This window comes from Orcinus orca, chromosome 21 (genome assembly GCF_937001465.1).
Source record: "Orcinus orca chromosome 21, mOrcOrc1.1, whole genome shotgun sequence".
NCBI classification, from domain to species: domain Eukaryota; kingdom Metazoa; phylum Chordata; class Mammalia; order Artiodactyla; family Delphinidae; genus Orcinus; species Orcinus orca.
Genome location: NC_064579.1, coordinates 19,802,306 through 19,825,275, shown reverse-complemented (window position 1 = coordinate 19,825,275; position 22,970 = coordinate 19,802,306). Strand labels below are relative to the sequence as shown.

General features: G+C 41.6%; 1 protein-coding gene across 1 annotated transcript; it reads left to right on the top strand.

The window, feature by feature from the left end:
* The first annotated feature begins 2,320 nt into the window (after positions 1 to 2,320).
* On the top strand, positions 2,321 to 8,015 carry TRIML1 (tripartite motif family like 1). The gene is made up of 6 exons (XM_004277187.2): positions 2,321 to 2,740; positions 2,981 to 3,076; positions 4,597 to 4,827; positions 5,845 to 5,867; positions 6,039 to 6,136; positions 7,465 to 8,015. The coding sequence occupies exons 1-6, from the start codon at positions 2,333 to 2,335 to the stop codon at positions 8,013 to 8,015; spliced, it is 1,407 nt and encodes a 468-aa protein (XP_004277235.1). The 5' UTR covers positions 2,321 to 2,332.
* Positions 8,016 to 22,970: the final 14,955 nt, after the last annotated feature.

Sequence of the window (22,970 nt, the reverse complement as noted above, 5' to 3'; positions counted from 1 at the left end):
CAATTTATTTGTCTTAGTTTCTTCATCATCTTTAGCAGGTAGTTGGATTATATGATCTCTTGGTTTCCAGTTAGATAAAAGACTGTGATTCTACAACAATATGGTTCCCCTCGTTGTTCATTTAAAACTTATTTACAGACAAATTGATCCCTTGCTACGTGCAAAAGAATCCCTCTAGTCAGCAATGAATAAGATATGGTTATTGTGTTGAGTTTATGAAAGGAGTTTATTTGGAAGAGGGAAGTGGGATGGAACGGATCAGTGTGACTTGAACTTAGAACATGCCAGTCTCCCCATTCCAAATTGGAATACAGGTTCTGTGATGTACCATAACTCTATGGTAGGGCTTATTCTAATGATTCTGGTCAATGTTAAAGATTCCTGAGTTTGTGTGTGAATAACACACTGAATGTAGGTGGTAATTTATAAATCCTTTTTCCAGAGATGGCAGTTCATGTTAGTGTAGTTTTTTGGTTTTGTGTGTGTGTGTGTGAGTGTGTGTGTGTGTGTGTGTGTGTGTGTGTTTTGCAAGACCCTTACTTGAGACTAACTCCTAACAATATTTTGAAGCCCCTGGTTACTAGCATAGAAGCAATCTGAACAGTAGAGATTTCATGACCCCAAACTGATGCTACCACTCCTCCTATTTAAGCTAGTATAACTCTTTGCTCTAGTTCTTCCTTTTCCTAGCAAAAAATCTCATCCCACTCATTCACAAAGGATGTATGATTAAAACATTAATGACTTCAGAAAAATGAGTTTTGACTAGGAGGAAGGAAGGTGGAGGAAGAACTATTTCGGGCTAGAAAATTCCTTTTTGAACAAAAGTTCAAGGTAAGGAAACACTCAACATCCTGCTGGAGATGAGTGGAAAAGAAGAATCAGTTGGAACCATGAAAGTCAGAAAGGAATTAATGGAATAACACAGGTAATGGAGAACCATAGAAGGTTGCCAAGCTGGAGAGTGACAGGAGAAAAATAGAAATAAGGTATGAACTTAATGGGAGGACAGAACTGGTTAGACTCTGAGCTTTTAAGCTTTTAAGATTCCACTTCTTGGCATGCAGTGAGTGGAGGATGGGCCATGGCAAGAAGGGACTCATGAGCATAAGACAGCAAATTTATAGGATTTGGCACTAATCTCAGAGGTCATTGCACACAGTTTGTATACTATATATTTTTTCGTCAGTCTAAAAATAATGTCTACACATTTAATTTCTGTTCAGTAAGAAGTGATAAGAGGTTTAAGAAGGCCTAGTTTAAACATTTTCAAAGAATGAAAATAAGTGAGCAAAATTATATTTATCCTAAAATATGTCTTTCCATCCACTCCATAATGTAATGGCTCCTTGAGGCAACTTCCAACAACAATGATGTTTTTGATGTTTTCTATGGTAGCAGAGAGGTGAGTATCACGGTCTGCAGGGCAGAGCAATAAATATAACTCTAGTAATCCATTGTACATTGAAAGTCAGGGAATACTTCATTGGAATTATTCTCATTTTGGGGGGTGAATAAAATTAAATCAAAGGACACAGTACTGGGCTTCCCTGGTGGCACAGTGGTTGAGAGTCCGCCTGCTGAGGCAGGGGACACGGGTTCGTGCCCCAGTCCGGGAAGATCCCACATGCTGTGGAGCGGCTAGGCCCATGAACCATGGCCGCTGAGCCTGCGCGTCCGGAGCCTGTGCTCCGCAACGGGAGAGGCCACAGCAGTGAGAGGCCTGCGTACCGCAAAAAAAAAAAAGGACACAGTACCTGATAAAGGAGCACAAAGTTTGTAGCTTTGGTCAAAGAAAGAAAATGGCCTAATGAGTGAAGAAATATATATTATAGTTTTCTTCCTTCAGTTTCTCAACTAGATTCCATTAGTGGAGTTTTCTAAAAGATTTGGAGGAGATTCCAATTCAGATATTATCAGAGATCATCATAATTTAAATCTCTGTACTGGCTTACACCAAATTACCCAAACCTCCAGCGTAAAACCAATGTGTTTCAACGGTTTCATGGTGTTATTCATATACAGTAACCGACTCTTGAAATGACAACGGTTGGGAGCAAGTATCCTCAGTATCCAGCACATGGCTTGCTTGTACGATGAGATTCCTCAAAAGTTTGGGGTTGATGATGAACCCAGTATGTAGAGGTTCCACATTAAGTCGTAATTGGTTTTGTGTCAACTGGTGAAATCAGTCACAGAGGAGAATAAGAATTTCATGTAATAACACCATAGCAACTGATTACCCACTTGTTACTCAAAACAATAGACTCTCAGGGAGGATTTTCTAATCCCAGAATAAAGGCGTGACCTTGCTCTGATGTCCTTTGAGAAAATGTCTACAGCAGGTTTGATGGAGAATCTCAGGGAGGAACTGACCTGTTTCATCTGCTTGGACTATTTCACCGGCCCAGTGACCACCGAGTGTTGGCACAGCTTTTGTCTGGTGTGTCTCCTGAGAAGCTGGGAGGAACATAACACTCCTTTATCTTGTCCTGAGTGCTGGAGGACCTTGGAGATCCCACATTTCCAGCCCAATGAGCATCTGGGGAGGCTGGTTGGCATCAGCAAGCAGCTCAGATCCCAGGTGCTGCAGAGTGAGGGCAACCAAGGCAGCTATGAGAGAATGCTAGCTGCCGCTAAGGTGTTGTCTGATGATGAGCAGGGTGTAAAGGATTCCTCAACCCAAGGTCATGGAATAAACAGAATGAATCTCTTCAATGAGGCTGAGGAGCATCATAAAGCAAGATTGGCTGCTTGATATAAATTTCAGAACACAAATCAGGTTCCATCGCTTAATTCCCATAATATTTTCTATGGGTGACATTCATGGGTGCTAATCTCCAGGCACCAGACCACAAATTTGGTGTGGGTCCTGCTTCACCCTTTGATCTAGAGTCTCAGTCATCTTGTACCTGGTCCTCAAGACTCCTTCATGACCTGGTGCTCTGCTCATTTGCCACAGAGTTTGTTTCTATTGCAGGAGAAACTCCAGGAAATCCTAAATATTTTGCGTAAAAAGAAAAATGAAACTCAGGTTATATTAACCCATGAGAAGGAGAGAGTGATATTGTGTAAGGTCAGTATCTGGTTCACTTTTGCATCTTGTATGTGATTCTATGAGGAGGACTAAAGGGACATGTCGTGAAATACCAAGGGGAAAATGACAAAATTTTCCAGTCCCAGTCCTATAACATGGAGTATTCTTGCTTTGGGCTGCCCACCTCTGCTTGTCCATCTGGGAATCTCAAGACTCATCTCAAATTCTCCCATCCCCAGGCTGGCTTATTTCTCCCTTCTTGGTGTACCTATACCACATGGTGGCTACCTTTATTTCTGCTCTGATTATAATTATTAAATATACAAGTTAAAGACATATAACATAGAATGGAAGTTGACAGAAAAAGGAACATCTCAAATCCTTTTGGGGAAAAAGGGCAGATAAAAAAGAAATAAACAGAAGGGAAATTAAAGCAAAATAGTAGTGTGGATTAGAACACCTGAACAAAAGCTTGAGGTTAGTCACAGATCAGAATTTGAGCTGTCTAGCAAAGCACAGAATTAAATGTTTTATTAAATATTAAAAAAATAAGCATGTATCTGATTATTCCAATAATCTTTGAGTTCTTACATGGGAGTATTTGTGATGATCATTTCTAGTCCTAGTATGTGATCCATTGCCTACTTCATTGAATAAATATTTGTTGAATAAATGAATGCATGTTTTTTCCCCTATTTTTTTTAAAGAACTAAGCAGTTACCCTATTTATTTATTATTTATTTATTTATTTAAAAAAGTTTTATTTCTTTGGTTGCACTGGGTCTTAATTGAGGCACGTGTGCTCCTTAGTTGCAGCCAGTGGGCTCCTTAGTTGCAGCTCTCAGGCTCCTTAGTTGTGGCATGCAAACTCTTAGCTGCAGCATGCATGTGGGATCTATTTCCCTGATGAGGGATCAAACCTGGGCCCCCTGCATTGGGAGTGCGAAATCCTAACTGCTGCGCCACCAGGGAAGTCCCTCCCCTAATTTTTTCCCTTACTTTATTTTGCTTTACTTTTTTTTTTGTGTGTGTGGTACGCGGACCTCTCACTGTTGTGGCCTCTCCCATTGCGGAGCACAGGCTCCGGACGCGCAGGCTCAGCGGCCATGGCTCACGGGCCTAGCCACTCTGCATCATGTGGGATCTTCCCGGACCGGGGCACGAACCTGCGTCCCCGGCATTGGCAGGCGGACTCCCAACCACTGCGCCACCAGGGAAGCCCTATTTTGCTTTACTTTTCAAAAATAATGGTACTGATCACCATCTATTATATTTTTACTTGACTGTTTACTTTTCATTGTTCCCAGTAGAATGACAGCCTCCTAGGAGTAGAAATTTTGGTTTTCTTTGCTACTATAGCTACAGTACACACATCTTCTAAAATATCAAACTATCCACCCAGCTAGTCAATAGACTGTATGTGTTATGTGTCAGGTTTCAAGAATTGTCACAATGGAACTCTTGAACTTTGTAAGGATTAAAAATCTGCATAAGTGTTTCTGTTACTAACTTTATTATATTGTTCATGTGTGTGTGTGTTTACACACGCGTGATGGCAGGAAGAGACAAAGACCTGTAAACAGGTTGTTGTGTCAGAATATGCAAAAATGCACCAGTTCCTGAAGGAGGAGGAGCAGCTGCAGCTCCAGCTACTGGAAACGGAGGAAAGAGAGAACCTGAGGAGACTGAGGGACCATGAGATCAAGCTGACCCAGCGAATTCAAAGCTTGAGCAAAACAATTGGACAGATAGAGTCCATGTGTCAGAACTCGATCATAGAGTCATTTGAGGTAAGAACATTGGAGAAATTCATGGAAGAAAACACATGTAGTCCCCTATCATATTTCAAGTCATACCAAATAAACTTTTCCTTATTTACCTGAAAAATTAAATTCTGGCCCCCCAAAAAGTTTTCCTAAAGAATGAGTGTTCTATATAGTATAAATAAAGTCTTGAAGAGGAGGAAAAACACAGAGGAATATACATCCGAACCAAGTTAAATGATGACTCCAATATTTTTTTGCGCCTGCCTTGCTGCAACTTCAGCTTTGCCAAATAAAAAATTTAAGTTTAATGAACATTTACTAGGTGTTGGGCACATTAAATCACATCCTCAAAAAGACCTGATAAAGTTAAATACTATTATGATATTTGCAACAGGTGATTGTTATCTACAAAATGGGTTAATAGTAGCAATTGTTTAATAATTCAGACCTATGGCAGTTAGATAGTTTGCCTGTCAAATAGCTAGTAGGTGATAGAACCCAGGTATTCTGTGTATACTGAGCCCCAAATCCTCACCATCTTTGCTCTACTGCCTTCCTAGGCTACTACTGCATTCTCTGGGACCTTCTTAAACTAAGCTATGTTCCAGCTTCATGTCTCTTTCCTAGACTGGCTCCACAGAATGTTATTTAATTTGGTGCCTTCCCAACAACCCAGTCCAACTGTACACAGGTGTAGTTTCAGCTCTCACTGGGCTACTTTCCTTTCTTATCTCTACCTCCTGGAGGCATTGGATAATGAAGCCAATAGTTTGGCTCCTTTCTCAGCAATAGATTCTCTAAACAAAGTGACAGTATGAGAAAAAGAGATCTCTAGTCATTGGGAGAACCATCTCGCGTTTAAAAGAGCTCACCCCTAGAAGTTTGGGTTTTTTTCTACCATATGCTCTCCCACTCAAGGTGTTCTAGAGCCACGGGAAGGGGATTCTGCAAAATTTGCAAAGGACTGTATCCAAAACAGATTCAGTCTTTGCTAGTGATCAAAGTGCACAAAAACTAACCTTCTTTCTTTTATACCCTTAGAATGTAAGAGGAATACTGGAAAGGTAGGTTTCAATTCTGTGTTCAGTTATTGGGGTGTGGTGTTGATGCAATAGGTTATCAGAGTGTGGATGAGAGTGTCCATGCTGTTGGGGCAAAATGAGCTGGATTCTCAAGTTGGAGCAGGTCATGCGGTCTGCTCAGAGGAGACTGAGTGACTCTCTGCCCTCCTGTAGGAGTGAGCCACTCTTGCTTCAGTGTCCAGAGGCCATCACCACGGAACTGACTCTGTGCCACATCACGGGAATGAGAGAGATGCTAAGAAAATTTAGCAGTAAGTCAGCCTGATGTTTTGAACCTCCAGGGGTCTTCAGAGTTAATGGGGGCCACAGACCATCCCTGCCGGAACAGACAGAAGCACCGGGACTTGATTGATGTTTGATCTGGTTTTGTTTTCTGTCTGAGTTCTGCTCTTACCTTTGTTTTCATTGTTGTTTTGTTCATCCCATTGCCTTGCACATGCACACGTACACATACCTCCTCAGGGGTTTCTGCATTTCTACCTTTGTTCTTGTCAGGATAAAAGCTGATTTAAACTCTTAAATCTCAGTGAGGGAACATTCAAAGAATGTTCTTTTAAAATGCTCTAAATATTTAGGCTGGCCAACATCTAGAGAGGTCAGCATTAGTTTTCACCTTTTATCTTGTTGACAATCTGACCTTCAGAAGAAGGCCTAATAGACTTTGGACTCAACAGATATATGAGAAGTGCCTACTATGTGCTATAGTAGGTACTGTGCTATCAGTCTCTGAGTGTACTTACAATGATGAATAAGACAGACTTGCCTTTGCTTCTGTAGAACTTACAGTGAGATTGAGGAGAATGATATTAAAGAAAGAATTAGTGATTGGGATTTGATCTACAAATAAAAGTATGAAATGGTATGATGAGGTGCCTAATCTTGTCTGGATAATCAATGAAAGTTCCTCCCAGGAGTCTGGGAGAGGAGCTCTCTCAGTGGTTCAAAATGTGTTTCATCAAATGGTCACTGGTGGTTGCACTAACTCATAAGAAGTTGCACTTAAGCATGACGTAATGAAAAATGCTGATTAGGAGCTGCTATTCAAACACTCAGTAACTTTGTCATCTTGGCCCCATTTCCTAACCTTTATGAGCCTCAGTTTTTTCTTTTATGAAAATGGAAAAAAGATAGTAATACTTGCCATAATTAAATGGGATAATGTACAGAAAATGCCTGGCACCTAAGTAGAAGTTCAGTAAGTGATAACTATATTTCTCTCCCACCCCAACTGAAGAACCATAACCAACCTTGGCTAAAGCAAATACAAATGACAGAAGATATGACCTGTGTGGATAAATAGCTCCTAGTTCTAAAACTGTCTTATAAACAGAACTACCTCCATTCCATTATCAGAGATCCAATATCACTCTTGACATGACTCTCTTTGGTTTCCTTTTAGAGATTCACTCTCTTGTGTTTTGTAAAACACTAAAAGGGGCTCCGAGACACTATCCACCACATTCACCTAAATTAAATTTTAACAAATAGGACTAGATACTAAGACCTTAATTTCAATTCCACATACATAAGAGGGTTTTCTAGAATGCAAATGAGGATTCATTCTTTTTCCCTCTTGCAGCGGATATAACTCTAGATCCAGCCACGGCCAACGCCTATCTTGTCTTGTCTGAGGATCTGAAAAGTGTGAAACATGGAGGAACCCGACAGCAGTTGCCTGACAACCCCGAAAGATTTGACCAATCTGCAACGGTGCTGGGCGCTCAGATCTTCACCTGCAGGAGACACTACTGGGAGGTGGAAATGGGCAACAAGACTGAGTGGGAGGTGGGCATCTGCAAGGACTCAGTGAGCAGAAAGGGGAATCTCCCCAAGCCTCCAGGGGACCTCTTCTCACTTACAGGCTCAAAAATTGGAGACGATTATAGTCTTTGGGTCTCATCACCTTTGAAAGGCCAACATGTTAGAGAGCCAGTGCATAAGGTTGGTGTTTTCTTAGACTATGAGTCCAGACACATAGCATTCTACAATGTGACAGATGATTCCCTTATCTACAGTTTCCCTCCAGCCTCTTTCCAAGAGGCTCTCAGGCCCATCATCTCCCCTTGTTTTCCAAATGAAGGGGCAAACACAGGCCCTCTTACCATCTGCTCACTGAATAACCATGTCTGAGGGAGGCTTCCTCAGCCTTCTCTGAGAATGAGGTCTCAGACCAACAGGTGACTATTAATTAGGATGATTAATGCATTGACAGTATTAACATCAGGTGATCTGAAAGGAAAGCCCACCCCAACCCCCAAGAATTTCCATTAACTTGAGCCCCCAATGAACAGCCAAATTGGACAATCAACTTCTAATACCAATAGGAGAAAGCTGATCATATCCTGTGTCTTTAACCAAATTCATTATCTAGACTGCCCCCTGTATGTGCTGATCACTGAAAATGGAGAGATAGAACTAGTTCCTATTGACCAGAATCCCATTTTCATAGGCCAGTTTTATAAATATATGTCATTTTTCTTCAAGTGTATTTATTTATTTGACTCTAAAAAACTTTATTATTTGCATGTGCCTTTGTCCTACGTGCAAAGCTCTGTGTGCCGGGGCAATCCCAGCTCCTCCAGGGGACTGGAGGTATGGGTTCTCCTTTTCACTCATGACTCAGCCTCCTCTGAAAAGTCTATTTTCTTCCCATCCCATGGGGCCTGGAGTATTTGTACTCAGGAAGACTTATGTGTTCAGACACTACAAAGATATGTGTGAATATCATTGTGGCATTCGTGTTACCATATTCACAAGAGGATGGAACCTTTTGTTGTTTGTTAATATGTTCAAAGATGACAGAGCAAAGTCCTTAGCCAATAAATGTTTCAAGGCTGTGGATGCCGAGTGACTTTTTGAGTTTTATATAAGGTTATTTTCTGAGCTTTTGCTATTTGCTATGAGCAGAAGGCTTTTCATCTCTGTAAGACCAGATCAAGCCTACTCTTTATCCCAACATGCCAGGGTTTAGGAAGGGGGTAGTGACTGAGCGAAGATGCTTCTTTCGGCTGGTCTTACTCAGGCTCCCCATTCTTAGTGCTCTGTCCTTACAGGGTTTTTTTTTTTTTTCCTTTTTCTTTAATTTCTTCCTTCTTGCTCTCATTTGCAGGATGTCACCAGTCACAGAGGGCACCCCTTCCTATCCTCTTCCTACACAGATAAGTTACTGTCAGTATTTTCAGTCTCTGACAAAACTGATGGATTTAACCCATGCGTGACTGCAAAATTATTAAGAAAAAATTGATCACAGGTTTTAGTTTGTAAATTAGAGAAGAAGTGAGGAAAAGTTGATAACTGAACCTCTTAATCAGCAATAGAAAATCATAGAAGGAGGTCAGTAACTGGGTTTACTTTAGGGTCTCTGTTCACCCTTCTCATTAATCTAGATCTGCTTTGTCTTTCAACCTTATACATTTTAATATTGTGCCCTCAAAGGTAGGGAGCAGACATGAACTAGACTTTAAATCCCAGATAATGCCCTCTTCTGTTCTTTGAGTTCCCTACTTGCATTTTCACCCTGACATCACATATACTCAGAGAATTGTGGAGGAGGTGAGCCAGTCACATCCTTTTCAGATAATTTGTGGCTGCTTCCCATTTTTCATTTTACTGAATTTTATTTCTTTTTTTTTTTTTTTTTTGCGGTACGCAGGCCTCTCACTGTTGTGGTCTCTCCCATTGTGGAGCACAGGCTCCGGACGCGCAGGCTCAGCGGCCATGGCTCACAGGCCCAGCCGCTCTGCTGCATGTGGGATCTTCCCAGACCGGGGCACGAACCCGTGTCCCCTGCATCGGCAGGCGGACTCTCAACCACTGCGCCACCAGGGAAGCCCTTATTTCTTGATTTATCATCTCAAAAAGCTAAGAAGTAAATTATAAATAGCAAACACCAAGCATATTTGAATATATTGTCATCAATTACAAAAAAAATTGAATTTTTTAAAATTTTGATAAATGAATATAAAAGTAATACATTTTAATTTAGTGTACATTACATTTAACTGTAGTATAATCCTGGTGATAGCCCTTATATTTATTTATTTATTTATTCTCTTTGTCCCAGAGGGGTCGGTATTGCCGAGGAAACCAGCATATTTTTTCCCTCTGGGAAAGTCATCCTGAGTGGATCTTGGCTGCATGATTATCTACACTGGGACTGCCACTGATTGAGTGCGGGGGGAAGATTAAATCTATATTATTCTTACTCTTCTGGGTTTGCATAAATAACTATGTAAAAGGTGCAAGCAAATTTTCACCCAGGGTTCCTAGATACAAATTCCAAGCCAAGCAGACGTGGTGGTAAGGATGGGAGCAAGAGTGGCCAGAATGAAACATTAAAAGAAGTGCTCCCTTGCTTGGCAAATGCATCCCCTTGCACTGTTCAAGGGTGTGGGTCTCACTGCCTCAGACAGAACATTTGACAAAGACATTCCCTTCAACATGAATCGTGTCCCACAAGGAACCTGCTAACCATCTCTCAAGCCATCCCTTTTATCCCCCCATTAACTCCCCCTCTCCTTCCCAAATCTCTCTCTTCCACCCTTTCCTGAATGGACAATTTCCCCAGGAGATAGCAAGTCACTGGTAGCCTCTTGTAGTGAACATTACCAAATGGAATCCAGAATCATTGCCATTTCCTTCCCAACCTCTCCACAGCTGGCTGGAGGAGAGGGGACAGTCTGCTCTTGAGGTTGGAGGACATCACATAGGATTCCATGCAGGACTGCAGTTTGATTACCTTTAAAAATTTTTTCTTTGTTTTCCTTAGAGTACCTTAAAAATAAAATATTATACATATCTTGCCCTGAAATCTGATTTACCAATAAAACTCCATTCTTCAAATCAGGTCTTTATCGACCCTCCTGCTCTAGTTATCCCTCCCCCTCCCATGACATAATTTTGACCTGTTACTCTTTGAGCTTATTGGTACCTTATCTTACTTTGGATTACTTTACAAGGCCCTCCTGCACTAATTTAACTCAATGATGTGCCCAATCAGCCTCTCCCTAGTCTTAGATTTCTCCCTGTGCTTATACCTTGGAGGAGTGGGAACAAAATATAATAGGTCACAGTAGGAAAAAAGAAAAATGTGGAAATGTACAAAAAATAAAATAAAAGTTGGATGTAATCTCACTACACATATAACCAATGTTATGTTTTGGTGTGTATCTTTCTAATTTTTTTTCTATGTATATTTTAAGCAAAATGAAAATTAATTACCTTAAATTATATATATTGTGAACTTCCTTCTCATCATTAGATATTTCTTGAAAATACAGCTTTTTTATCTTTAAATACATACGTATCTTCTAAGAATTAGTACATTTTGTTAAATTACATTTATTATATAAAAAAATATATTCAGGGCTTCCCTGGTGGCACAGTGGTTGAGAGTCCGCCTGCCGATGCAGGAGACGCGGGTTCGTGCCCCGGTCCGGGAAGATCCCACATGCCACAGAGCGGCTGGGCCCGTGAGCCATGGCTGCTGAGCCTGCGCGTCCAGAGCCTGTGCTCCGCACGGGAGAGGCCACAACAGTGAGAGGCCCGCATATCGCAAAATAAATAAATAAATATACATTCAATAAATATTATTTAATGATATCTAATAAATAGTCTAATTAAAGAATTCCCAATTAGTCTTGTAATGTTCTTTACAGCTGTTTTTCCATCTTCCAGCATACAGAAATAATATAGGATCGTGTATTAAAAGTAATTGTTTTGGAAAATATAATTCCTAATGGGAGTAATATTTTATCATATGAGTGTCCCTAATTTACTTAATAATTCCCCTACTGTGGGACATTTTAAATTGTTTTCCATTTGTAGTTTTTATAAATGACACTGTGATGAATGTACATGTACATAAACCTCTGGGTGCATTTCTAATTATTCCGCAAGTGTCTCTCTGCAGGTTGGAAAGCTGCCTGTGGATCCTGCGGGCACATGTCTGAAGGTCATACATCCCGCTACAAAAGTTTAATGTGTACTACAGGGAGTCCAGGATGTCTTACTCACTGGCATTTCCACACTGAAGTTGAGGACACACAGCTTTAAGATAAGTGAACATGTTTTCCTCTGCCCTATGGTCTTGCCAGAAGCACTGTATGTATGCCAAAAAAACCCAGTCCTGGGAGGAATTGGGGAACAGTGCTTGGGCTTTGAAATCAGGCAGCCCTTGGCTGGAGGACTGAACTTCACCACAAAGTAATGTTTCAACTTCTGCAAGTTGTTGTAAGTCTCATAGCCTTACTTTTCCTCTTCTCAAAAATTTGGGAAATACCACTCATTGTGATAATTAGGTGAGAACACCGAGAAACAAATAATCCATGGTGCATGATGAATTTTTGTCAGCCTCACCCCTGTCCCTTTAGAGACTCCATTTTGCAATTTGTCAGAAAGGGGACAGAAAAGCCATAGCCTGCTTGTGTGGAATATGGAAAACACTGGCACCAAAATCTCTGAAATACTTCCAAGGTAGGTGTTACTATTTAAGGGGGAAAAGTATTAACACAAAATTCAGTTGGAGAAAAAAAAAAAAACCCTATGGATCATTTTGTTATCATTCATGGAAGTCCTTTTGCTCTTCACACTTGTGAGCATCTCATTACCCAATTAAAAATTACTATAATAAATAGGAGATAAATAAAAACAAAAACTATTATAAATGGTAATCTCACTCTCATTCCTCCAAACCTGACAATCTCACACCTTTGCTCTGGGCTCCTAGGACACGGTATGAATATTCCTATCATTAGCTCTGCTAGCACTTGAAGTACTGAACCTAGAGGAATGAGCTATGTAGGCTTATTCAACCACGGTGCCTCGTTCAGTGGTACTCAAGGGCTTAGAGGTCCCCTAAAATCTTGATCCTATTAGCCTCTGGCTGGGACTTAGGGTGGTTACCACCAGCTGTGAACCTGATGACATATTTAAGATAATTTAAAAATCAAATTGTAGCAACTTCGGTTTAGGCATCCAAAATGGAGCCAGGTGGCCACGTGGATGTGGTTCACACACTTTCCTGCATCGCTGAGAACTTGAATTTTCTCAACTGTATCAAAGAACACCACCAGCCATTTTTAAAACAAAATCTGCTAGCAGCTGCCAGCTGCAACCTTGTAGTTTCAAAGTTCCCCGCTCCCAACTAATCATTTGGAACCTCAACCAATCCTGCTAAACAAGCACCCTTACTTCTTGCCAGCTCCAATCTTAATTCTATTTTTTTAAAAAATAAATTTATTTATTTATTTTTGGCTGCGTTGGGTCTTCGTTGTTGCGCACGGGCTTTTCTCTAGTTGTGGTGAGTGGGGGCTGCTCTTCGTTGCGGTGAGCGGGCTTCTCATTGCGGTGGCTTCTCTTGTTGCTGAGCATGGGCTCTAGGCGCGTGGGCTTCAGTAGTTGTGGCTCGCGGGCTCTAGAGCGCAGGCTCAGTAGTTGTGGCTCATGGGCTTAGTTGCTCCGCAGCATGTGGGATCTTCCCGGACCAGGGTTCGAACCCATGTCCCCTGCATTGGCAGGCGGATTCTCAACCACTGTGCCACCAGGGAAGTCCCCAATCTTAATTCTTGACAAACAATATGTAACCTTGCGGTTTTTTGCCTTTATAAGCTCCCCCCATTTTGTAGTCAGGTGGAACACAATTCAAGTGCTTCTTGAACATACCCCAAATAAACCTCTTTATTTTAATTGGTCTCCACTTCTGAAATTTTCGTTAACCTCTTCCTCCTTCTACTGCCTTATAAAAACATGTTAGATGTGCGCCCCGGCGTGAGAAAGGTAGGAAAGCACTGCCCCCTCCCCCCACCATAGGAGATCATACATATAAGGAGACGTATTACTTATCCGGATGTCCTGTGATAGCTTTCTTACTGACAGCCAGCAGGAAGGAACCAGGTTTTGTGAGGCCTGAAGCTTATACAAATGAGGAGAGTCCTTGTCAAGAAAAAGAATAAAAAATTACAAAGTAAAACATTAGGTCCAGGATCTTAGAGGGTCTCAAACGAATAAGGATCTTGAAACTTAAGTTTGACTAGTTTCATAGCATATCTGCCTCTGGGTTAGCCAGATGCAAGATGAAGTGCAAAGGCAGTAAAGCCAGATCTCCTGGGTTCAAATCCTGGCTCTACTACTTACTAACTGCACTGCTCATGGCAAGATAATCAATATTCTGGTGCCTTATTACCTACTTAGAGCACTACCTACTTTAAGGTATAACTACTCAATCCATGCGAATTACCAACAGTTCCTTACTAAGCTTTGGCATCTGTGTTAGCCGGACTCTCTGCATGTTTGAATACTGCGATCTGTGGTTCTGTTTCTCACAGTTCTGACCATGAACTTATATCTGAGTTCAGAATATGCCTTCTCCTACTCTCATTCCTGCCTTCACGGTCCTGGTTTCCGTCCTTGATGGAACCTCTACATCTAGTTTTGTGATGGCCTCAAAGCATTAATGTTCATCCTTTTGAGTTCCTAATTCTAATCCTCATTCTTTATCTGTTAGGAAGATTTTTTTTAAGTCTTGAGTATTTTAAATATTGCCTTTTATTAGCCTCCTTGATCCTTTTTCTTCCAGTTCATGATTCAAATAGTAAACTCTTATAAATTATAAGTAGCAACATTCAAAACTGATATTTTTTTTCTGGGCTGTGTTTTTAACAGTGAAGGTGGATCCACAACTTCTTGGTTCAAAAGGAAATTTTTCCTCCACCAATTTAATCAGATTTCATTTTGGTGGGAGACAGCCTCGCTTCACACAGCATCTGAGTCTCCTGCCCTCCATCCAGATGGGAAACAAATGTCCAGGGTGTCGGGCCAAGGCACATTATCCACTAGGTGAGGAGTATGAATGTATGTGGGGGGTGTGTGTGTATGTGGTGTGTTGTGGTAGTGTGTGTGATATGTGATACATGGTATGTGTTTTGTGTGATGTGTGTGTGGCATGTGTGGTGGAATGTGTGTGTGTATGTGCGTGATGTGTGGTGAGGAGGGTGTGGCGTAGGAAGAGCCCTGGAAGGAGCTTAGTTTGTCTTCAGAGTCTCTCCTTGACCCTTCACATCGTGCCCTCCCTTTCAAGTAACTCTACCTTCTCTCAATTCTCCTTGTCTTCCAATTATCTAGTTTCTCAGAAATGAAAAGCGGGCTCTGTAAACCTGTTTTGAGAAGAGAATCTCACCGGGGGGTCTATTGGACTCTGTTTCTGCCAGGGAGGGAAATGGCCCTGAGGTAAAGGATGAGAGAGAAGAGCTTGGAAAACACATAAAGCAGGACCAGACTGATGTGCAGTGATACTGTCCCAACACACATCATTTTCCTACAGAAGAATCCAGGAGACCCTCTCAAGGCTAATCTGGAAGGAGTCATGCCACTTTTATATACATTGTAGCTATTTTACAACTAGTCTTTTTTTTAAAATTTAATTTTATTTATTTATTTATTTTTGGCTGTGTTGGGTCTTCGTTTCTGTGCGAGGGCTTTTTCTAGTTGCGGCGAGCGGGGGCCACTCTTCATTGCGGTGCGCAGGCCTCTCACTGTCGCGGCCTCTCTCGTTGCGGAGCACAGGCTCCAGACATGCAGGATCGGTAGTTGTGGCTCATGGGCCCAGTTGCTCTGCGGCATGTGGGATCTTCCCAGACCAGGGCTGGAACCCGTGTCCCCTGCATTGGCAGGCAGATTCTCAACCACTGTGCCACCAGGAAAGCCCACAACTAGTCTTTTTGTATTAATGAGCATCTTTCAAAATCAGTTTTAAGCAATATACATATTGAAAACCATGCTATACAATATTCTAGATTTTGTATTTAAAGTCTAAATCTTTTGTTGTTTGTTTGAGCTCTGCACACCATCTTAGGAAATAATGTCAGATTGCTCCTTTCTTTCTTCCCTTGTCATACATCTAAAGGGCTGTTACACTCAGCGAACATTTTATTAGACATTTAAAAAAGTATTTATTAGAAGTATTGTCTAGAAGTGTTAGAAGTATTGTCTCTTTGGTGGTGCTGGAAATGTTCTGTGCTTATCTGATTACACCTCATATTCAGTTTGTGAAAATACATCGAGCTGGAAATTTATATATTCAATTTCTGTGTGTAAATTGTACTTCAATAAAAACTTTCGAAAAAGTGGCAGCCTCTTATTGCAGGCTGGGTTCCCACGAGCACGAGAAGATGCTGAGTGGAGTTTGGCAGGTAGGTCCTCTGTGTTGTAGGGAATGCCCTGGAGACAACAGGTAGGTCCTCTGTGTTTTAGGGAATGCCCTGGGACAACAGGTAGGTCATCTGTGTTTTAGGGAACGCCCTGGAGACAACAGGTAGGTCCTCTGTGTTTTAGGGAATGCCCTGGGACAACAGGTAGGTCCTCTGTGTTTTAGGGAACGCCCTGGGACAACAGGTAGGTCCTCTGTGTTTTAGGGAATGCCCTGGGACAAAGGCCTGCCTCCCTCCCTTCCTGTCTTCCTTCTTGCCCGCCTTCCTTCACTCCCTCCCTTCTTTCTCTCTTCTTTCTTTTTATATTTCCCTCTTTTTTTTGTAGTAAAACCATGCTTTATATTTTCTAAGTGGTTAAATTAAAGGTTTCCATGCATTATCTTATAAAAAGATCCCTTGTAAAAACGATCCTTTTTTTCTTTCCCTATTTATTTTATTGTGGTAAGAACACAAGAGATCTACTGTCTTAACAGATATTTAGTGTTCAGTACGACATTGTTAACTGAAGGCTGGAGTGGCTTCCTTATCTGCATGCATCTTCTCAGACTTGTGTTTCTTGGGGCGTATGGTACGGACTCTTAAATCACGGTCCGCGGGAATTAAAAGCGAATAAAAAGTCCTTCTAGCTTTTGGAAAATAAATTAAAAGGGCCTGCATTCTTTTTTTTTTCTTTTGGCCCCACTCCAGGGCTTGCGGGATCTTGTTTCCCCAACTAGGGATTGAACTCCGGCCCTCCGCAGTGACAACGCAGAGTCATAACCACTGGACCGCCAGGGAATTCCCTGCACTGTTTTTCTTATGACACTTAATAAGCCCCTCTGAATATGTTCACACATGGGCTACCTGCTCTTTCGAATTCCGGTTCTGAAAGAGGCCGGAAGTCGTCCTCTCAGAATCGCGGGGCTGCTGGGTTGGCGGGGCGGAGCAAAGGCGGCGGGAATTGCGCGGGCTGCGGCAAGACGGCTCCGCGCGGGGTCGCGGGAGGCGCGGCAGCCGGTCGCTCTGAGGGACCTCTGGGGCTCTCGGCGGCAACAATGGCGGGCGTCTCGCGCAGGCCCGCGAGCGGCCTCACAGATAGCACGACTTTCAGCACCGGGAGCGCGTCGCCAGGCACCACCAGATGAGGTAGGAATTGAGGCGAGGAGCCCGCGACGGCTGCGGGGCCTCAGGGTCCTGCTCCCCCAACCGCCCCCGTGTCCCCCGCCGAGCCCCCTTCTCCCGGAGCGGCCCGGGCGGGTCTCCATCCCTGGAGGCCTGGCGCTTCTGTAAGCTCCTTCCCGGATCCCCCCGAGCTTCGAGGGTCCAGCGCCGTCTGGGCTCCGGAGTGGCGGCGACGCTGGTCTCGCTGTCCGACCTCTGGAATCCCAGTTTCTAACTGAGCCTCGGGTTCCTCACCTGGCAGGAAAATTAATCTACCTTTTCGGTTTCGGTGAAGAGTTAGTGAGCCAATAATTCGCGTAAAGGATGTGGCATAATATTTAGCACCGAAGTCTGCCCAATACGTAGTAGTCTAATATGTTGGGCTATTTTGGGGATGTGGACCCCGAAGTCCAGACTTTGCCTCCCTGAAATGAATTTTATGGCGCCCCTCCCCACGTGAGGGATATTTCTACATTCGTTTATTTGTTCAACGAATATTTATTGCGCTTTTACCCATCATGCATTGGGGTAGGCACTGAGGATGTAGCGAAAGCAGCCCTGGTTGTTGTATCCATGTTATACCTTCAATTAAAAAAAAAAAAAGTTTATTGACCAATAAACAAAAAATAAATTTATTTTCTGTCAAAGAGTAACGACAGATACAGATGCATATATATCCTCTCTATGCCATGTTCCAAGCTAAGAATACCATTAAGAGTTCTGTTTAAGGCCTGATTAACAGCCTCCTTTGGTATTGTGTGGCTTTGTCTGTAGAACAGTATGCGCATTATACATACAAAGGAAAGGATGATAGAACACGAAGCCGATGAAATTTTTGTACTTTTGCATTGTTGGAACAATGGTTAACTCAGGTTATTCCATCCTACTCTTTGCGACAGGATTTCTGCCTATACGTCAGTAGTGAGAAGAGTGCCGTGACTCAGGTGCTGCACATTATTAGTTAATGTGGTTTAAAATGCTGTATAGCACATGCTTCGTAAGTTAATTTAGAGCAAAGATAGATGCAGTGGACTTTGGTTATGAATGTCACCTTTTATGGCCTAAATTTGGCTGCCCATCAGCCGCATCTTCTGTACACACACGCGTATGTACAGCTGATATGCATATAGCTGAAAAGAGCAAGCTTCCCCCTCTGATAAAGAATCCCAACAAGCAGGGGATTGCCTTTGATGCCATCATTGATATTTAAATTGTTTTCTGCTGTGATCAGCAGGACAATTCCTTTGAGAAAAGAAACGTGTTGAAATATAATGATAAAAGTAATAATAATGATGAAAGCAAAGGCTTATAGCACTTATTCTTTGCACGGGACTATTCTAAGTACTTAAATACATTTACTCATTTTATTCTCACAACAATCCAGAGATGTAGTTACCATTATTACGTCCAGTTTCCAGGTGGGAAAATGAAGCACAGAGAGGTTGATTAACTTTGACCATGTTCACAGAGCCAACAAGGAGTAGAAGTAGAATTTGAACCCCAGTGGTCTGGCTCGAAATCTGTAATTTTTTACTGTTATAGTTGCAGAATAAAATATATCCTTCACATACTAAATGTACAACAGCGTTCTTATTAACTCTTCAGGAGATGAGCAAATAATTTGATATTTTTTTCTTATTAGCTCCGATAGGGAAGAGGCTAAGAATAAGTCTTTAAAAAGAGCAAGCTGTGGAAGACACATGATATACTCAGTAATCTCTGCTAGAAATCAGATTCCATTTTATGCACCTCTTCTCAGTTCTACCACCTTTATCTTTCGTTATGGACAATATCTTGGCTCTGTGTTTGGGTTCAGATTCTTCCCCTGGAAACTTGGCCCTCTGGGGACTGTACCTTGGCTTTCCACCCCGATGGCTGATCATCGCACTTTAGTTGCTTAGGTTATTGAGCTGCTTTGAAAACTTCTTCAGTGTGTTTATGAAATCAAGGCAAAGAGAACACTTGTGACTTAAAGTATTTTCTGTGCATATGTATTTTTCTCTCTAATAAGATTATATTCTGTTGGATGATGTATCCCAGGTGGAAAATAATTTCTCATATTTATTAAATATCTATTGTAGGTTAAGTATTGTGTGTAATATTTACACTACTATGAACAGGTTAAAGAAATTGCCCAGTGCCACACATTTGTCAAGTGGAAGAACTAGATATCCACCCAGGTCTACTGACTCCAGGGCCTATTTTTTAACCGCTGGGCTGTATTATTCTTTAATAGAAATTAGGTGAAGGATCCAGTTTTTTTGATAAAGCATTTGAGTTTGAGGGAGATTGTGGCGCATAATGGGGAAAGAACAGTGAATCCCTTGGCTTTTAGAGATAGAAAATCAGTTCTTTTGACAGGTTTGGGCTGCAGGAAGGATTTTTACAGTGATTGTCATATGCATAATAACTGAAGTTGTAAGATGACATCGCTTTATTCTAGTAAAGACTGGAGATCAAGAAGAACATAGGACCAAGTATTGAGCTTTAGAAGAAATCCTCAGTTTAGCTTAAAGAAGCAGCAGACCAGGAGGGTAGAAGAATATCAAAGTTCTGTTGAAACAATATTTGAATTAAGAGAGAGGTCATTGAAATACTGGGAACTGCTGTACTATTTTAATGCACCAAATTCATTCATAAAGAATTTCTAAGAGAAAAAGAAATTACAGGTGGGAAGGAATAAGATACTATAATAGACTCAATTTTTTTTTCTGTCCCATGTTTGAGTTTCCTCCTTCTTTCTCCATTCTGCATTTAGTTGACCAAGTAAGTAGAAAAAAGCTTTACTTTTTGGGGGCACAAAATGTAAGATCTTAAAATGATAGCAAAATGTAGCCATAAAACAGAGGATCAGTATAATAAAATCTCATGTTCTTGGTTGTTAAGTAACTAGAGGATACCACCAGTATTTCAAACCAAGTAGTAATACTTTGGATCCTCAAACAACCAATAGTTTTCTCAGTATGGCTGAGGGTTTGCTGACTGGCAGATATAGAGGTCCGTCAGTATGTTCCTGACAATCTGGTATGATTGGATAGAGTGTTAACATCTTGGTTAGAATCTTTATCTTTAGACTATTAATAAAAAGGTGGTGGATCAAGGACAAACTGATTAGGAATTCAGGCGTCATAAAAAATCAATCAATAAAAAGAGTAATCCCCAGAGTTTATAAGAATACATTTTGTTTATGCTTATCCTTTTAGTGCCCTTTAAAAAGGTCTTTTTAGGGGCTTCCGTGGTGGCGCAGTGGTTGGGAGTCCGCCTGCCGACGCAGGGGATGCGGGTTCGTGCCCTGGTCCGGGAGGATCCCACATGCTGCGGAGCAGCTGGGCCCGTGAGCCATGGCCGCTGAGCCTGCGCGTCCGGAGCCTGTGCTCCGCAGCGGGCGAGGCCACAACAGTGAGAGGCCCACCTACCGTAAAAAAAAAAAAAAGTCTTTTTAGAAAGAGACTCATTTCTACTGAGCTTTCTACTCAGCTCTACACAGGGACAGCCTTGAGGGCTGCTACTTCTGTACTTTATCTGAGAGAAAAACAAACAAACAAATAGTGCTTGAGAAAGTTGGTAGTTAAGAAACTTACTATTAAATGACTGGAAACAAAGGAAAGGAAAACAATTTAGTCAATTTGGGCCAATGCTGACCAGCTGATTGTTTTGCATGCTAATTAAGATTCAATAAGAGGGGAAAAAATCAGTGAGCTGAAAAGGCATCTTATTTAAACTAAGAAACTTACTCAAAAATTTGTGGACACATTTTTAATAGAAACAATGAAACCAACATGCTAATTTCAAGTTGATGATCTCATGGGCTTAGGCTGTTGTAGCAGTTAAAGTGCTATAACAAAGATACCCACCAAATACCATGGTTTAAATAGCAGAGAATACCTGTTTTTCATGTAACAGTGCTTGGTGATTAAGTGGTCTCTGCTCCACAGTCATGAAGGAACGGAGGCTAGCAAAGTGTCTCTGCCACCCCCAGCATATGGCTTCCAAGTCAGTTTCAGTCATGAACATTTCAAGCTAGTAGGAGCAAGGGGGGTTAGGAAAAGTTGGAAGTCCAGAGCAAGAGATGTGGCCTTTAACTATGTGATACAGCAGCATCACATATCTCTTCATCTCAGATTCCTCTAGTCATCTGCTCACACGTATCTGCAAGGGGTATTGGGAATTATATGTAGCCACATGTCCAGAAAGAACACATCTGGGGTCACCTAGCAGTTTCTTCAGCAGCTGTACTAAAACCTAGCTTTATGTTTCCTGGTTGACAGGAATACTTTGAAAATCATACAGGTTTTCAATTCCTTATCACCCTTAGGCTAAATATGTTTTGGAAGTCAAGATTTTTGGTTTGTAGAAAAGTAGTTACACGTACTCCGTGTTGTGTAACATCCCAGTGGGATTTGAGGCAATACCTTTTAAGCAGATAAATTAATATTTGATTATTCATACTTAGTGAGATAAGTAAAGGCTAAAACTATTCTCCTGGTAGTACAGGGCAGGTTTGCCTCCAAATAAGATTTCCCATCCTCCACCAGAGTGGTACCTTTCCTATGACTGATGAGCCTACATTGACACACTATTGTTACCCAAAGCTCATAGTTTACGTTAGGACTCACTCTTGTTGTACATTCTGTGGGTTTTGACAAATGTGTGATGACAAGTATCTACCATTGTAGTGTCATACAGAATAGTTTCACTGCCCTAAAAATTCTCTGTGCTCTGATTACTCATCTCTCTCTTCCTAAACCCTGGCAACCACTGACCTTTTTACTGTCTCCATAGTTTTGCCTTTTCTGGAATGTCATCTAGCTACAGTATGTAGCTAGAGTGTTTTGGACCAAGAATTCGGTGGAAGTTTCCTTCCTGCTATGATAGACTGCCACCTTACCTACATTTTCTCTTGTGTCCCTGTGAGACATCTTTACACTCTCTTCTCCATTTTGCCTTTAATGTAGGGGAATGATTCTTAGTTCTCACCATCTGTCCAGTAATACCCAAAGATGCCTGACAAGTGGAAACAACTTATGTTTAATAGTTTGATAAGCTACTGTCCTTTGGTATCTCTTCCTCAGGAGGATCTGATCAGAACACTCATACACAAATACATTTAGTTTTGCTATAATGCTTGTTTTGAAAATGCAAATTTGTTCCAACACAATGGGTGTATCAGAGAATAATTCAAGCATAACAGGAATCTCATGTTTGCTTATGCATGATTGCATCCACAAGAAACACTAAGGCGAACATAGAAAACTGCATTCAGCTGAACCTAGCCTCCCAGGAAAGCACAAAGCGTGTGCGCTTGTGCTTGTGCTTGCGCTTGCGTGCGCGCGCGCGCACACACACACACACACACACACACATCTTAAGCATCTGCCAGCTACCTTGATTCACTGCATGTGTTACAAGCTGCGCCATTAACCTTTGGCGTTAAATCCATCTGATTTCCCTCCTTTCCTCTCCCTTCTGATGACCCTCTTTTCACCACCTCACAATAACCCACAAGTTGCCGTCTTTCTGCTGCCTGTGTCCACAAGAACACTCCAAGTCTTTTCAAGGTAAAGTGTCGTATTTATTGCAACCCATTTATGTATTTCCTAACCATTTAACAAGTGTAGAACTGTGCTTCTGTATTTATTAGGGTCCTATTTTTTTAATGTGTCACTGGAAAAGTTTTAAAGTGTTATGCCCATAAACCCATAAGCCCTGTGGTTTTTATCACCACAATAATGGTGGTGAT

Coding starts and splice junctions, on each gene's coding strand:
- TRIML1 (XM_004277187.2), top strand. CDS start 2,333: ATGTCTACAGCAGGTTTGATGGAGAATCTCAGGGAGGAACTGACCTGT. Junction 2,741..2,980: donor AGGCTGAGGAGCATCATAAA/GCAAGATTGGCT, acceptor TTTCTATTGCAG/GAGAAACTCCAGGAAATCCT. Junction 3,077..4,596: donor AGAGAGTGATATTGTGTAAG/GTCAGTATCTGG, acceptor GCGTGATGGCAG/GAAGAGACAAAGACCTGTAA.